This window comes from Phacochoerus africanus, chromosome 1 (assembly GCF_016906955.1).
Source record: "Phacochoerus africanus isolate WHEZ1 chromosome 1, ROS_Pafr_v1, whole genome shotgun sequence".
Lineage (NCBI taxonomy): Eukaryota > Metazoa > Chordata > Mammalia > Artiodactyla > Suidae > Phacochoerus > Phacochoerus africanus.
The window spans coordinates 276,393,461-276,409,589 of NC_062544.1; the positions used below are offsets into that span (position 1 = coordinate 276,393,461).

At 40.9% G+C, this 16,129-nt stretch overlaps 1 protein-coding gene across 2 annotated transcripts in view; it reads right to left on the minus strand.

The window, feature by feature from the left end:
- The window catches only part of PAXBP1 (PAX3 and PAX7 binding protein 1), a 33,384-nt gene extending 18,366 nt beyond the window's left edge, over positions 1 to 15,018 (minus strand). The window contains exons 1-8 of one of the 2 annotated variants that reach the window (XM_047795581.1): positions 14,543 to 15,014; positions 12,932 to 13,060; positions 8,824 to 9,000; positions 7,247 to 7,468; positions 6,631 to 6,734; positions 5,037 to 5,254; positions 4,323 to 4,512; positions 491 to 614 (exon numbers count right to left, since the gene is read on the minus strand). In XM_047795581.1, coding sequence (XP_047651537.1) covers positions 491 to 614; positions 4,323 to 4,512; positions 5,037 to 5,254; positions 6,631 to 6,734; positions 7,247 to 7,468; positions 8,824 to 9,000; positions 12,932 to 13,060; positions 14,543 to 14,882 — 1,504 coding nt within the window. In that variant the 5' untranslated portion in view covers positions 14,883 to 15,014. Of the gene's footprint in view, positions 1 to 490; positions 615 to 4,322; positions 4,513 to 5,036; positions 5,255 to 6,630; positions 6,735 to 7,246; positions 7,469 to 8,823; positions 9,001 to 12,931; positions 13,061 to 14,542 lie in introns of both variants that reach the window. The other variant, XM_047795591.1, reaches the window with a different exon arrangement.
- Between the last annotated feature and the right edge of the window lie 1,111 nt (positions 15,019 to 16,129).

Below are 16,129 nucleotides of genomic sequence, written 5' to 3' on the forward strand. Positions count from 1 at the left end.
TGTAGCCACGGGCCTACACCAGAGCCACAGCAACGCGGGATCCGAGCCGCATTTGCGACCTACACCACAGCTCACGGCAACACCGGATCCTTTAACCCACTGAGCAAGGGCAGGGACCGAACCCACAACCTCATGGTTCCTAGTCGGATTCGTTAACCACTGCGCCACGACGGGAACTCCAAAACAGACACTAATTTTAAGATAAAATACTGATTATGTCTTTTCTATACTCTAAAGAATGAAAACATATGCCCAAAGAAGAATAGGATTGATAGAATATTTGTGCATGATTTGAGCTCCTCTGTGAAGCTATATTTTCTTCAACACAATCCGAGCACATGCTATAAAAATTTTTTGGATCTACCTGACAAGAGCAAGGAAGTTTGTTTCTTTAGGAAAAAAATGCTCTGAGACGTCTAATTTTCAATTAGGATGCACTAAGTAAACAAGGGTGTTTAATGAATAATAAAAACCTTCAAGATGGACTGACTTGAATGGCTTGAAAACTCCGAAGATTCATCTTTAATATCATCTTGTCGTCTTTGGACAAGGCGGGAAGCTCGCTGTTTGTACAGCTGATGTATGGCTGATTCAAGTTCATTAATCAGTGGCACCTGTAAAAATACAACACACTCCGTAACACCAAACTCCTCGGCTGCTTATTTATCTGAGGGTTCCATATGATTTCCGGATTTCTGAAAAAGCACCCTCTGGACAGAATAATCATGAATTCCCAAAGGGACACAAATAGCAGTTCAGTTTTAAAACGTTTGGAAAACAGCACTTCTTCTTTTAATCCGTATACAGAGCTATAAGGTCCAGTGCCTAGTTAGCGGAGCAAAAGTTTGGTTAGGAAACTTAACACTTGAACATTTATTAGTAAAGAGAGCAAGTAGAGAAATGTCAGAAATTTCAGCGCTTTCCTTTAAGAATAAAATACTTGGGGATCCTTTTTTAAAAGTTCACGATCTACCCTGCAATGTCTGTAGTTTAAAATAAACCATTATTGCGGTATAATACCAAAAAATGCAATGGCTCTGGGTAGGTAAGAACAGAACTCTCCTAACTGCCCAATTTTGGACGCTTAAATTGCTTTGCCATTCATATGTGCCAAGAACCTTACAGGAGTGTTACACTATTCTGCAGCATTATTAAACATTTTAAACATAAATTGCATTCATTTACATTAATAAGGTGAATAAAATTTCTAGCTATCACTAACCTATCTAAAATCAGTCTCTCTAAAACTCAGAAAATCCTTCTCTTCCTATCAAATGCTTAAATTTTCTCCGTATTTTGTAAAAAAAAAAAAAGTCATAATAATAATAATAAAATTCTTTGCACAGCTTGTCGGTTTACTAAGCCAACAAATTTTTCCAGGTTAATAGCCACAGCTAAGCACTCACTTGGGTTGATACGGAATACAAAAGCTTACAGAATGAGACCTAACTTAGAAAGAAAAAAACCAGAACACTTTCTCTTTGTAAATACCTTATGCTATAACCAAATGCTATGAAACTTTCACAAAACACTAACAACCACTACACATACCTGAGGAAACCAGAAATTCTAGTTTCCTGATGGTTAGTGCAAATGGAAAACACACTGCTTAGAGTTTGGGAACACTGGCACCAAGTGTTATAGCAGCTTCCTGAACTGAACAGACTGCAAATGGAAAATAAAAAAAAGGCAGGTGGAATACAAAGATGTCTGTCATAAAAGCAATTTCATAGGCTTGCATGATACCATTGCAACAGCAGCAAATGCTCACAGAAAGGTCAAACTGATGGAGTTCTTTTATTCTTTAATATGCCACACCATGGGCAACAATGTCCCCAAATCCGCAGTGATTATCTTGGTGACATCAGCTGGCCCAAAGACTCTAAAGTTTACTGTAATAGATTTTTAAAGGAATGTCTGCCATATTACTGTGACTTACATTTACCCACCCTTCATTGTTTCAAACAATGCAAGACTAAAAACACATGTACCTATGGACCCGCAATGCATTCTTTCAGTCCTGGAGACACTCCTCCATTGTGAGAGCTACACACCAAGGTTGCATCAGACAGAACCTTAATTACTCAATTTATAGTTAAAATTCTGATAATGTAATTTTTCTGTTTAGGTAATTGAAATGCCTTTTAACAAAGCCCAGGAAAAGTCTACTGAGGATAAACCCATTTTCAGCTCTCAATCATATTTCTCAACAGTACTGATGTATCTCAAGAATGCCCAAGAGTACACCCTGACAATTTCTTGACCCGCTCCAAACTCGAAACTGTTACCATCATCAAGACCAAATTTAAGTTAAAAAAAAAAAAAAAGAAGAAGAAGGAAGATGACTACAGGAAAACAAGCAATGGAAAGTTAAATATGATCTGCAAAATAATTAGAATCTAAGTTCAAAACCACTTAACTTTTATAATAAAAAAACCAAAGAACATTTCATTTTATGGTCTTACCCTGAAATAATATTTTTATGCCTAACAAATGAATATTCAAGTCTTTCCAATTATTCCTGAGTATTTCCGAAATGACAACTTCTAAGTTATTTACTCAGCAGCAGTCTCAGTAAAATTGAAAGCATGTGAAAATGCCAAAATGAAATAAAATACTCATCTCTAAAAGAGGGGATTACCTACTTCTTTTTTAATTAAAATTTAGTCACCATATAATAGATCTGGTTTAAGATCTACTCCAAAAACATTTATCTAAGTGACTCTGTGAAACACATTAGCACCACCTGAGGGAGGTTTTCCTAAGAACAGGGTAGGGTAAGGAAGGAGAAATAGAATACACTACTAATCGTTTTCAAAACAGTAAGCAATTGAAAACTCTATGAACTAGATACTCTTCTAGTCTCTTTAACTCAAGAATGGTATGATCTAGTTGATCAAGTTACTGTCAAGATTTTTTAAGAGTTCAGTTTGCAATTATAAACATGTAAGTTTACTCAAGTAAGCTCCAAAGCAAAGACCAAGATACTCAGAGAAACAGCTCTACAGGGACAAATCCCACTTCTAAAGAATGGCTGAAGACAAAGATCCTTTCTCGAGTCACAAAAGGTTATGAGACCAGCTCCCAATGCCATGCCCCCAGGGGTTCAAAGGGGCTTTACTAGTAGGAAGGACACAACCACCAGCTCTGACACTCATGTCCGCTTCTCCTCTTGACTCCAGCCCCTCTGCACAGTCAAACCTGTGTTTCTTTCTCAGCCCTCTATGTGTCACCCTAAGCCACAGAGCTGCCACAATAGTTATCATAGTTCAGAATGTAGCAGCTTCTCCAGAAACAAGGTGATTAAGGACAAGAACATGAATCCTTCACAGAAGACTTGGTGGCTCTGACCACAGACTGGCTGGAACCATTAAGACCCATTAAGGAAGACAGGACCTGGCACTGCTCTTGAGCCAGCCTTTGGCCTTAGGGTACTGAAGTGATCGACAGAGATAATAAAAAGTGAGAATATTCACTTAAACATATTATACGTTCACAAATTCTATGCTAATTTATACAGCCAAGAATAAGAAAAAATGTGCCTTCTCATCTTGTTATCTCTTGAAAACTCCGAGACAGGATATTCAAAAGCACCATCATTTTTAATTTTTTTAAGGAAAAGGCTGCCAAGTCCACAAATGCCTATCAACCAATACATCAAACAATACATTGATTTTAAAGAAAAATCAAAAGTTGTTTCAGAAGAGGATTCTGTGTGCAGATAATTTTTAAAATGCAAACAAATGGTACAAAAGACTAAATAACTGTGCCAACTATCATACTAAAAAAAAAAAATGAACTTGGAAGAAATGAGACTTGAAAAGAAATTATGGCCAATGAATGGTTCCTGAAATGTTTAAAGCACAGGATTATTAAGATGAAAACTATTAGTAGCAATGACAATCAACTTTATCTAGGGTAAAAAATAAAAACTAACAAAAATGTGCAACTTTGTGCCTATTTGTTATTATCTGTAGAAACAGTTTCAAGATAAGTTTAGATCTGAACCATAAACAAGAAAATTTCATCAGGTAAGTCCCTGACAGCCTAACAATCCAAGGCAGGCCAACAATCTACCGTTAAGGCAGGACTTGCCAAAGCCTTACTTAAACAGGCTTTATCTTTTTTGTTCTCTACAAAGGGCACTAGACTGTCCCCAAGAATGTTGCTAATGAAGTGGAGAAAAGGAAGCATGACTTCTGCATCACTTTTAAAGTTGAACAGTGACTATTTTCTGCGAAATACAGAAATCATCTACACAAGGCCACCTAGACCTCCCTCATTTTGTCTTAGTCAAAGAGATTAAATTTGTGCATTCTTACCTTTTCACTGAAACACTCAAGCAAGTCTTGGACATACCCTCGCATTTCTTGCAAAAATTTATACCGTTCACCAATACCCCCAGAAGACCCTTCTAGTCTCTCAATAGCCCTGGTGGAGTCCACTCGGCTTTGCAGGTGTTTCTCATGCTGCTGTCGATTTGTTTTGTGCAGTTCTTTCATGGAGTCCAACCTTAAGAACAGAAAAGGATAAATATAACACATTTACCTCTGAAAGTCTATGCTGTCTGAGCTCTTGCAATATTTATAATAATGCATTTAGTCCCACTATCAGAATATAAAAATGCTTGGAGCGGATCTTTTCATCTGTACTTTTTTTCTCACCAAAAAAAAAAAAAAAAGGCAGTTTATAGACTTCATATCAAGTTATTTGCTGGGCTAATCAAAATCTCACTCTTTTGCTTTCCCCCCATATCTTGACTACATTTTTTCAGAGTCCAAGAGGTGCAAACTCAGAACTGTCTTCAACAAGATCATGGGGTGGTATTTAAAAAAAAAAAAAAACTTTCCGAGGCTTCTGCAGAAGTAATCCAAGAAGGTAGCAGAAGAAAGTATGAAGTCATCTTCTGCTTAGCTTTTGAAGATGGGCCAGTCAATCTTCTTTGCCGATATTCTGCATCTGCTACCCCAGACTACATGTTGCCTGGGGAAACCGAAAGCTACAGGACAGGTCTTTAAGAAGTTGATCTGCCCTACCTGTCTTTAAGCTGTTTCTTTACCAAATCAATAGTAACGGGAGTCATCTCATTACTGGGAGTTTTGAAAGGGACTGTGTTATCTGTTTTTTGAGATTTGGCATCGGATGATCCATAGGCCGTATAGCTATAAGGAATGCCATAGGATGAACCATACGGCATTGTCTGGTACGTATTCGGGTAGTACATGTTCACTTCAGTGGGCTGACTTGCTTGAACCTAGAAGAGAAACAGGACACATACGAAAACTAGTAGCTGAAACTATGAAAAGAATAATCCCATGCCTTCATAGTTATGTAATTAACATAAGCAATTGCAAAGCTCCTCAAAATCAAATAAAAGTAGGGCTGGATGAACTTTCTCTTATGGGATTACTGGATTCATTTCTAATAACTTTCAGGGAGACAACAATGAAGTTTTGAGTTAGAAGGGGCATTAAATTATGCCTCAAAACACTCACAACAAAAAAAATTATGTAGGAATTCCCGTCGTGGTACAGCAGAAACAAATCCAACTAGAAACCATGAGGTTGCGGGTTCGATCCCTGACCTTGCTCTGTGGGTGAAGGATCCGGCATTGCCGTGAGCTGTGGTATAGGTCGCAGACGCGGCTCGGATCTGGTGTGGCTGTGGCGTAGGCTGGCAGCAACAGCTCTGATTAGACCCCTAGCCTGGGAACCTCCACGTGTCGCGGGTGTGGCCCTAAAAGGGCAAAAGACAAACAAAACAAAACAAAAAAAAAACAACAACAAAAAACTTATGTAACATTTCCACTACGTACGTCTATAAAATAAGCTGTTATAACTATTTAGGGAGATAGTTTTCATCTACAACTGAGTTTTTGCGTTACTGAGAAATCTATCTTCTACAAAATAATTTTTAAAATCAGAAAAAAATAAACTGTACAAGAAAGTAATATTTTCTCTATACAGTGGTTTTCAAACATTAATGAGCAGCCAAATCACCCAGAGGACTCCTTGAACAGATGGTAGGGCCCCACTTCCAGAGTCCCTCATTCATTCGGTCTCACTCAGGAGGGTGAGCATTTACATTTCTAACAAGCCTCCAGATGCTTCTGCTGCCACTTTGAAGGACCACTTTGATAAACACTTATCTAAGAAACTAGAAATTCTAAAATCATTTGGATGGTAAAAATCAAAATATAATAGTTTCTTCTAACAGCTTACTGGATACCTAACTTTATGTAATTTTCCTCATTATGTTACTTGAATGAACAACAAAGAGTCAATTCAATATGCAACATGTTTTTAAAGTAAGTGAAAATTGTTTTTATTTACCTTTTTTTTTTTTCTTCCCTAGGGCCGAACCCGAGGCATATGGAGGTTCCCAGGCTAGGGGTCGAATCGGAGGTACAGCCACCAGCCTACACCAGAGGCACAGCAAAGTGGGATCCGAGCCGAGTCTTGTGACCTACACCACAGCTCACGGCAACGCTGGATCCTTAACCCAATGAGCAAGGCCAGGGATGGAACCTGCACCCTCACGGATCCTCATTGTATTTGTTAACCACTGAGCCACGACAGGAACTCCCTATTTACTTTTTTAATTGTTGAAGTTTAATGCTTTAGTTCTCACCTGAGGGATATTAATTCCTTTTCTTATCTGCTCCTGTTCCCATCGGCTGAGCTCTTCATCTTGTTCTCCAGCTACCAAAGCATCATCATCACTCCCCTCAATACCTACAGTCACAAAGTGGCAAAGTAAGTGACTCCAGAAAAGCAGAGATGCCACCCTGATAGTTCACAAAATCAAGCAAAACTATCAGTATTCACTCAATCTTACTAAAATTAAAATGTCTATTATGATCTCTCATTTGATACTCCTGATTTTGCTTGTCTCGATACACAGTATCCCTTAAGCAAAAGGCAGTATCAATGTAACAAGTAAAACCTCAGACAGGATTCCTAACCTCTGTGAGCTTGACATCCATTCAACAAAGGGAAGAATGGAGAGCCAATTATAGATCTTGATGTACCGTGAGATGCTTAGCACAATACTGGTCTCATACTGCTCAATAACTATTAACTATCAAAATCATGCTCTTTAAAAAAAACTCCAATAAGACACTTGTACTCAAGCAAGAACAGTTCGCTAACCTTAAACATAGTCAAATACAGGTACTTTTTACTTGACTAAAGGATCAAATAATATTTGATATCAATGCAATGGGCTTACTGTCCTATTAAATTACCTATTTCCTCAGCAATTTTCTGTCTTTGTGACTTTTCTTTCACAGAAAAAACTATACGGCGCTTCTCATCATCATCTTCATCATCGCTGGCATCGTTCTCATCTTCTCTAACAAGGCGGCCTTTCCCAGGCTCATTATCGTGGGGGGTGAAGTCTCCCAATTCCCGGGCCATCTGACGCTTTTTCCTGGCAGCATGTATGAAAGCTGCATCTGGAATTTCTCCTGGAAATAAACGGTAAGAATTATAAACTGTGTCGTGTATGAAAGATAAAAGACTGTCGTAGTGACAGTCTAAAGTTACTTGCTGGCACCACCCCCTTTCCAATTTCCCAAACTGTGCCTGCAATACAATTAATTTATTTCTAATTTAGTTTAAATGGAAACTAAAAGTCACTAGGGAAACTAAAAAGAATATGTATGGGAAGGGGAGAAGAGGAAAATCCACCCAAGGAGTTTTATTTTAATGTTTTGGGTTTTTTTTTTCCCACTTGAGAGAAATAAACCAAAGTAATAAAATCATATGTATCACTAAATTAGAAAACAAATAAAAACAAAAAACGTATTCACAATCTTACAACCCTAAAAAAGAAAAAACTATTAATTTATAGTACATTGCTCTTGCAAATACTTCTCAGTTCACCTGTAAGCATACTGAATATAATTCTGTACCTAGTATTCTTTCATATTAAAACAAGCTTTTCCTCCATATTGTTGTTTCACATAAATATAGCATTTAGTGGTTTATGACAATCATTCAATAGATAAAGCATAATCCACTACATAATCAAACTGACATTTTCACCCACAGTAAAAATTAACAGCTTGCTATTTTTCTGTTATTTAAATAGTTATGTAATATCTCATCATGTAAATGCATCTTAACTTACTAAGTCATTCCTCTCCTACTAGACATTTTTTCTAAATGTTGCTCTTTCCAAAAAATATTTCCTTGGGATAAATTTCCAGCTATGGAATTAGTGTCAGAGTTAAGAACATCTGAAACGTACTGAATCATACTGTCGATCAAAAGATTTCCATAAAGACTGTACCAATTAGAATGCTGTCAGATCTATACACATCATTTTTTATAACTTTACCAAACCAGAGTAAGCATTTTTAGATTTTATAAGTGAAATGGTAATGCTTCATGATTTAAATTTGGCTACTCAGCATTCATTTATTCAAAAGCTGATTAGCAAGTGAAAAGATCTGCCAACTATTTCCATAAAAATAGTCTTTAAAAAAAAGTCTGAACATACAACTAATAGTAATTTTACTTTTTGCAGCAATTCTAAAAAAAGTTAAAGTCCTAATCTGAACGAAAAGAGAGGACTTTCCCATGACAGCTACCACACAGCTGGGATCATTTACCCATTTACTTATAGCCCTGCATTTGCTTTGGTAACAAAACTGCTTGTCTGAGAAGGAATCTGGAAAGCTGAAAAAAAGTTTCTAGTTCTCTTACTTTGTTTTTGAAAAACAAACAACCTGGCTTCAAAGAGGGATGTCAAAAGAAATGCCACTCTTTCCTCATTCTTGAGGACCACCTTCAGTTCTGAGAATTGGCTAGTACACACCTGGACGGAGAACATTCAATGACGATAACGCGTTTGAAAAGGTGCCGCCAGCCTTTGGCTTCTCTTCCTCCTTCTCGCTTTCCATATCCATTTCGTCTTCCCCGTGTTCACTGATGATAACTCCATCTTCTTGACTGGCGTCCTTAACATGACCTGTTTTGTCCAAAGGTAGTTCGTCTACATTTTTGAAAAAAGTAGTAAAATAGATTTAGAATAAAATCCGTAAATTACAGGGGCACTTTTTGGAATCATGGGCTCAATTTGTTAAAGCCTGAACTATTTTAATTGTTTATAAAACACTCAAACCACAGATGTGTGAAAATAAAGTATCACAATAGACACAACCGGGAGGTAAAAATAATACAGGGGACACAGGGATGCATGAGGCCCTTGCTCAATCTCTACCTTTAGTTGATCTTACCAAAATTTTACTAGTTTATCAAAACTATTTCTTACTCCAAACTCTCACAAGTAACTGCTCACGAATCTCTTGGAAGCAGTCTCACTTTATATGTCAGTATTTTGTTAAACTCTAAACCCATTCAAGGCAGCTTCCTATCAAGAATAAAGATTACAGACAATATAAACCTCTCTGTAATGAACATTTTAATCTCTTCTTAGTTCATAACACACATCATCAGAAGGGATGAGACCCAAAAAAGTCACATTTACACTGTGCAAACCCCTCACCCAGCTGCCATGACTGAATGTTTAAGAGTGGATCTGTGGAGTTCCCTTGTGGTGCAGTGGGTTAAGGATCTGGTTTTGTCACTGCTGCAGCATGAGTTTGATCCCTGGCCTGAGAACTTCACATGCCACTGGTGCAGCCAAAAAAAAAAAAAAAAAACTGGAGCTGGGACCCAGAGACAAGCCAGAGTTGGTGGCACCAAAAGCATAAATCAGGAAGGGAGCCATGGAGGAGCCATTAAGCATCTCAGTAAGTTGGTAAGTATGTACCTGCTCTGTTATTGAACAAAGTCCAAAACACGGTTGACGGCTGAATTTTTTACACTTCCAGTCACGTTTATAAAAAGAGACGCTAAATAACCCTTCTTTAGGCTCCTCTTGGTGCCTCAGTTCCTTTGACTACTACTTTAGGAAACTTGCTCTTACAAATATTCTCTTTACTTTAAATGTGGTCAGGCTCTCCCTCACCTCTTTTCTGTCTGCCTGCAAAGAGACACAGCTTCATTCCTTTTTTTTTTTTTTTTTTTTTTGCTTCTTTTAGGGCCCTACCCACTGCACATGGAAGTTCCCAGGCTAGGGGTTGAATCGGAGCTACAGCTGCCAGCCTACACCACAGCCACAGCAATGAAGGATTCCCCGACCCACTGAGCGAGGCCAGGGATCAAACCCGAATCCCTGCGGATACCAGTCGGATTCGTTTCTGATGCGCAACAACGGGAACTCCCACAGCTTCTCTTTAGCAGAAGAGCTTCTACTCAACCCCAACTGTCTCCTCCACTTCTCTCGCTGCCAGAATTCCCAGGGCATGGACCTCCAACTTCCTCACCAACTTGTGTGCCTCAGCCCTGGCCAACAGCCTTTGATTTCTCCCATTCCAGGCACAGCAACACTCCCAAAGGCTGCGGCCACTGCTGGTTCACACAGTAGCACTGAGCAATTTAGCCAACGATGTTCCCTCCTCCAAACAGGCACAGAGCTGGGCTCATAAACTAGTCTCTTTTGCCAGGCACCCTCCTCCAGAAAACAAGAGATCAACACTGCCAACAAGCCCTTCCCTTTCCTGACCGTTCTGGTATCATTTCATACAACTGACAATCATCATTCTGAAACTTTCCTATCTTTTCCCCTTTGGACTTCATGGGGTTTTTTAAGCTCTTCAGGAAACCCTCTTCTCTATGTATCTGCTTATTACTACAGGCAGTCTTTGGTCTTCGGGAATTTTTTTCCTTTACGCCGTCCCCTTATGAAAGCCATTTCTTTTTAGGTTTTAATTATCACTTCGATCCACATCTCCAACTATTTGCAGGTTATTTCCACTCAAATTCAAGTTTAAAAGTGAATTCACTGTTTTAGGAATATCACAAAAAAAAGGGTTTTCAAGTTCATGCACCCCTCCACTGTCTATCTAAGGAGGGCTGGGGTAGGAAGTGCTCAGGATTGTGAGCTGATTAACTGAAAGAGCTCCAGAGCTTCAGGGATGACAACCTGTACATAACACAGAGGCTCTGGCTTCGGAGAGGACATTAATCGAATTACCTGCTGAGTAGGAAAGGAGTTAGATGAACGGAGAAGATAGAAGAGGTCACAGAAGGTGGCCTCATAAACCTCACCCTCGCTTCAATTTCTAAACCCAACAATCGATGCTCCCTTCTCAGTGCTCACCTTTCCTGGCCTTTATTGTACGATTTCATCGTACGCAGCTGGCTCTCAAGAGAGTTGGAAAAGAAGGAACCAGCTTCCTAGATTCCAAAATAATCAGTTCCCCTAAAAATACGCCTCCTCCTACATACATTCCCTATTTCTGCATATCATACATAATTATTCTCTCAGTCGCCTGGCACAAAAGCTCAGATTTGACTACTTCCTTGAAACCCAATAATGAAAGCATACTCTAGGTCTACTCATCCTTCCCTTAGAACACTTCTCAAATAATCTTTCTCCATTTCTTTTCCCACGGCCACAGCGAACACCTTTAACTCATCCAGTTTCCCACTGTGTCAAGAAAAGCCTCAGTCTTGCTCAACTGAGACGTTTTAAAATCCACTGTTAATGGAACAAAACGGGCCCTTGCATTTAAACTGCTTTGGGCCTCCACCCCATGCTGCATGCTAATACCAGGTTAAGATTTCGAAAGGCATTTATCATGTCACTATCTTGGCAGCCACTAAACACGCAACTCTAAACCCCTTACTCGACACTAAACATCCTTCACAATCTGTCAACAACGGAGCTTTCACCCTACACCTCCACTTCCTCCGCAAATCATCTCCTCTGGCCTGTCAGGTGTACTTGCTCTTTTCCAAAACAGCCTGAGTCACTTTCATCTTTGATAATATCCCCACACCTCCCTGATCTTCTGGAATTTAAATTATCAAAGATTCCGCTTCAAATTCCACTGTATCTAGGAAGCATTCCTTCACCTGCCTCTGAAAGAAAACCAGCGCAGCTGTTAAGTCACTCATTAGACATTCTGCCAAATACTAATGCCAGTTACATACATCTAAGTGACACTGTCGCCAAAATTAGACTATAAATTTGAGATATAATGACATACTTTTTTCACATTAAGCCTATAGTGGTGCACCTGGGAGATAATCATTCTATCTTTAATTCCACAAAATAAGAAGATTTCCCTAGAGCAACTGCATGAGAATAAGTCACACCGTAGCATATTATGATGGAACCGCTTTCCTAAGGATAAGTAACTGTTTACAAATTTTAACTTAGGTTGTGAAAGGACAGGAGACCTGTGCCACACCCTGAGGAGTCTTCATCTACATATCTGCTAGGCCCGTCGTTGGGAGCGTTACCAACACGAGACTTAGAGCATTCCTAACAGTTTCCTAAGGAGTCCCCTCGTGGCGCAGTGGCTTAAGGAGCTGGCATTGACACTGATGTGACTCTGGGTACAGCTGTGGTGTGGATGCATTCTCTGTACCAGGAACTTCACACGCTGCGGGTGCAGCCAAAAAAAAAGTTCGCTGAGAATGAAACCCACTGTGTAGGTAACACTGGAGAAATAGAACATCTGTTTCTACAAAATACAAGTATGGGAAATTGCACAGTATTCTTTCAACGGGGAATAATTCCATGTCTCAGGTTTAAGTGGGAAACCTCCTTTCCCTCTGTCCAACAATAATCTGAACACTTAGCAGGAAAACTGGGAGAGAATTTAGTCTTTGCAGCAGAAACATCCCAGTGGCAATGATTCTGTCTTTCTAAAAAAAATGCATTTACGATTTTTAAAAAGGCATTTGCAACTGTGTTAGAGCTAAATAAAAGAACTGTATCATTACTCAATTTGGATCCTTGACAAGAGCAGAGTCAAATGAACACATTGACTATAATACACCAAATCCATTTAATCCCTGTGAGAAAGGGGTTTGTCATTTCAAAAGAACCATATTAGTCTGGTACTCACTGTCGGCCAATGAGTTGAGCTCGGTCTTAATCTTCGATTTCTCAAGATCTTCTTTATATTCTTTCTTAAGCAATTTTACTATCTTTTTGCTATAACTTGATTTCTTCACTTTGAAAACTTCTTCATTTTCTTAAAAAATAAAAAAATTAGACGCAGTCTGTAGTAACCATTTTCAGACAGTATCTTCCACTCTAACTTTCAAATTCTTCCAAATATATACACATACACTTCAAATTATGACATAATTTGAAGTTATTTCACATGTGTCACAGGCTCTCAAAAACTGAGTCAACTTCATAAATTAGTCTGGAATAATGCCAATTTGAGACTTCTTGAAAAGCCATGATACTGCACGCAATTTTCCTAGGTCCTATTGTCTTCCCTAAATCATATTTCAGCAAGGGGAAAAAAAAAAAAGTCACTGAAAAAGCACCTAACTACCAAATTATTAAGGTATCTGAAACAAAATATCCAAAATCAAAAGGTGCTAGTTAACACAGTTGGCAAGTCTGAGTAACTCTATATCCATCACAAACTGACATGTTGTTATTTCAAGACTAAGCTGAGAAAGAATCACTTTTCAAAACCAAGTTTTGATGATGTGGCCATCATCTTTAATTTGAAAACTTTAAAGTCAAACAAAAATACTTTAGCAAATTGTTCCTGTATCACCAAAAACAAAAAAGTGGCTGGACTCCTCTCCAAATAAAAAAAAAGAAAATCACACAAAAGCCAAAGACAAATTGCCTATTACTAGAAACAAAAAAGCATTCTTGCATCGAGATGTGAGATTTACACCTCTTGATTTCGTTTTTTACAACATACACTTAATTGGGTTATATTACACACTCAACAATTTGGCAAGTGAAATGACTTACGGCTCATTTAGGATCAGAAATCTAAATCCACTGCAGCCTGGCCCCTCACACCGCCTCGCTTCATTGTCCAAGTGTCAATTTGAGGAAGCCTGAACGTTTGTAGCCCTATTCACTTTCATGGGTAAACTGAGGCTCGGCGATCGCCAGGGACTAGCTCAAGGTCACTCAGAACCAGTTCTTCAACCCGAGCTTCTGTTCCCAGATCTAGTACTCCTCTTTACACACCCTGCCTTCCTGGGCAAGGATGCCTGACAAGGACCAGGAGGCCAAGAGACCTACCTACTGGGTACAGTGACCTGGGTCACTACTGGGTACAGTGCATATAGCACTGGGTACATTGACCTGCAGAGGGCTCAGAGAACGTGCCAAGAGCAGTCAGGGGATACGACTCGAGTTCTCCCTAAAACACACCTGCCAGGAAGAGGCAGAGTAGAGAACACGGAATTTTCTCTTGAAAAACTCTAAATGACTAATCTGAGATCCGGCCCCTCGGAGTAGAAAATGTTCGGGAAGACGAAAAGGAGGCGGTAGTTAAGAAAAGGTTGGTGGCGGCGCAGGAACGCATCCCCTGCCAGAGCAGAAGGCCGGAGGCGGGGAAAACGTACAGCAGATCCGGCGGGAAAGGACTCCTTTCCCGGGGGCTGAGGCTGAGCGTCAAGGGAATGCGGAGACCCGCTGTCGGGGCCGGGGAAACGGATGTCGGGGTCTGGGGGCTCTGAAGCGCGGCAGTTACCTTCGTCCTCGTCCTGGAAGCTGAGCAGGCTGGCCCGGGGCACCTCTTTGTTCTCGCGCGGCCTCTTGCGCGGCTTCAGCCCGTTGCCGGGCTCCGCGCCGCCCGGGAAGCAACCCCCGGCCTCGGTTCCGGGGCCAGGAGCCAGCGCGGAGGGTGGCGGCGGCAGCCCCGGGCCCAGCAGTGACTCCCCCCCGGGGGCCCTGTCGCCGGGGCCCGGCTCTTCGCCGGTGCCCGGCGGCGGCAGCAACGGTGGAGGCTCCTGCTCTTCATCACGCTCTCGCTCCTCCTCCTCCGAGTCATTCCGCTTGCGCACGTTCACTCGCCGGGCCTTTCGGAACATGCCTGCGGCCCGCACCGCGGTCGTATGCCCGCTCCTACAAGGCAGCCCCGGCAGCGCCGAGCTCGCGACAGCGCGCACGCGCGCTCTCCCGAGCTCCAGCCAGGTCCAGTCTTTGCTCCAGCTACCGCGCACCACCGAACCCGCATGCGCTCCGCTCTCACTACGTGGAGAGAACACCGCCCCTCTCGCGAGAACGTCAGCTTTTTGCACTGCCCTCTGTCGGCCTGGAGGACTGTTGGCAGGGAACTCTGGGACTCTAGTGCTCTCCGACGGGTCACAAAGAGGATCATAGAGACGAAAAGAAAGAGTAAGCCCGGCGTCCCTCAGCCCAAGGTGCTGCAGTGCGTCTTCCGCACTTAACGCAGACTAGTCACGCGAGGAAACTCCCGCCAAGCGCTGAGAGAGGCAAATACAAGGGGGAGGGGGCGGGAGGAGGAGCGAGAGGAGGAGCGGGAGGAGGAGCCCGAAGGTGAAGCCTTTGGTGAGGGTGCGTGGAGCCCAGAGGGGGTGGTGAACTGAGGTGTTATATGGTAATTATTACTAACTCTGTTGAGTAACACTTAGTATTTCTGCAGCTTAATGGCTACAGAGAACTTTCAAAAACAGTGAATTTCATTTATGATCAAATATTACCTGGCCTGATGTTTTTAGCCCCCCTCCCTCTAATACAACGAAAGCAAAAGTGTTTTGGTGTTTTCCAAAGAATGCCGGGTTTGCTAGGAGTTCTGACACACTGCTGATTTCAGAAACGGAAGGAAAAATCGACTTGAGGACTGGGGATGGTTGTGACACATTTCAGACTTGTGCCACAGAGGTTAACAAACTTAACTGGCAACGGTGGATCCGGGTGTTTGAAGTTGAACTCGCAAGCTTACTAATTGTATTAGCAAACACAGGGCCTTTTCCTTCACTCATGTGTGTAAGTGCGAATTTGTTGTCATGTCTCAAAATTTAAAAGGTAACAAAGGACATTCATATACTGAAACAAACAAACAAATCATCCATCCCTAGAAGCCCTGAAGGTTGCAGGCAATGTTAAAACTTTCTCACGACCCTGCAGAGACAGTCTATGAATGTAGAAGCAAAGATGTATATTTTTGTGAATTACCTTTTTCCCACAGTGTGCAAACAGTGCATTTTAGTCTAATTGAAGATCAGTTCATATTTGTATGTAAAATGGTGTCTCTTCTTTTACCCAGCTGCATAGTGATCCATTGTTTGACAGTACCATAATTTATTTAGCCAGT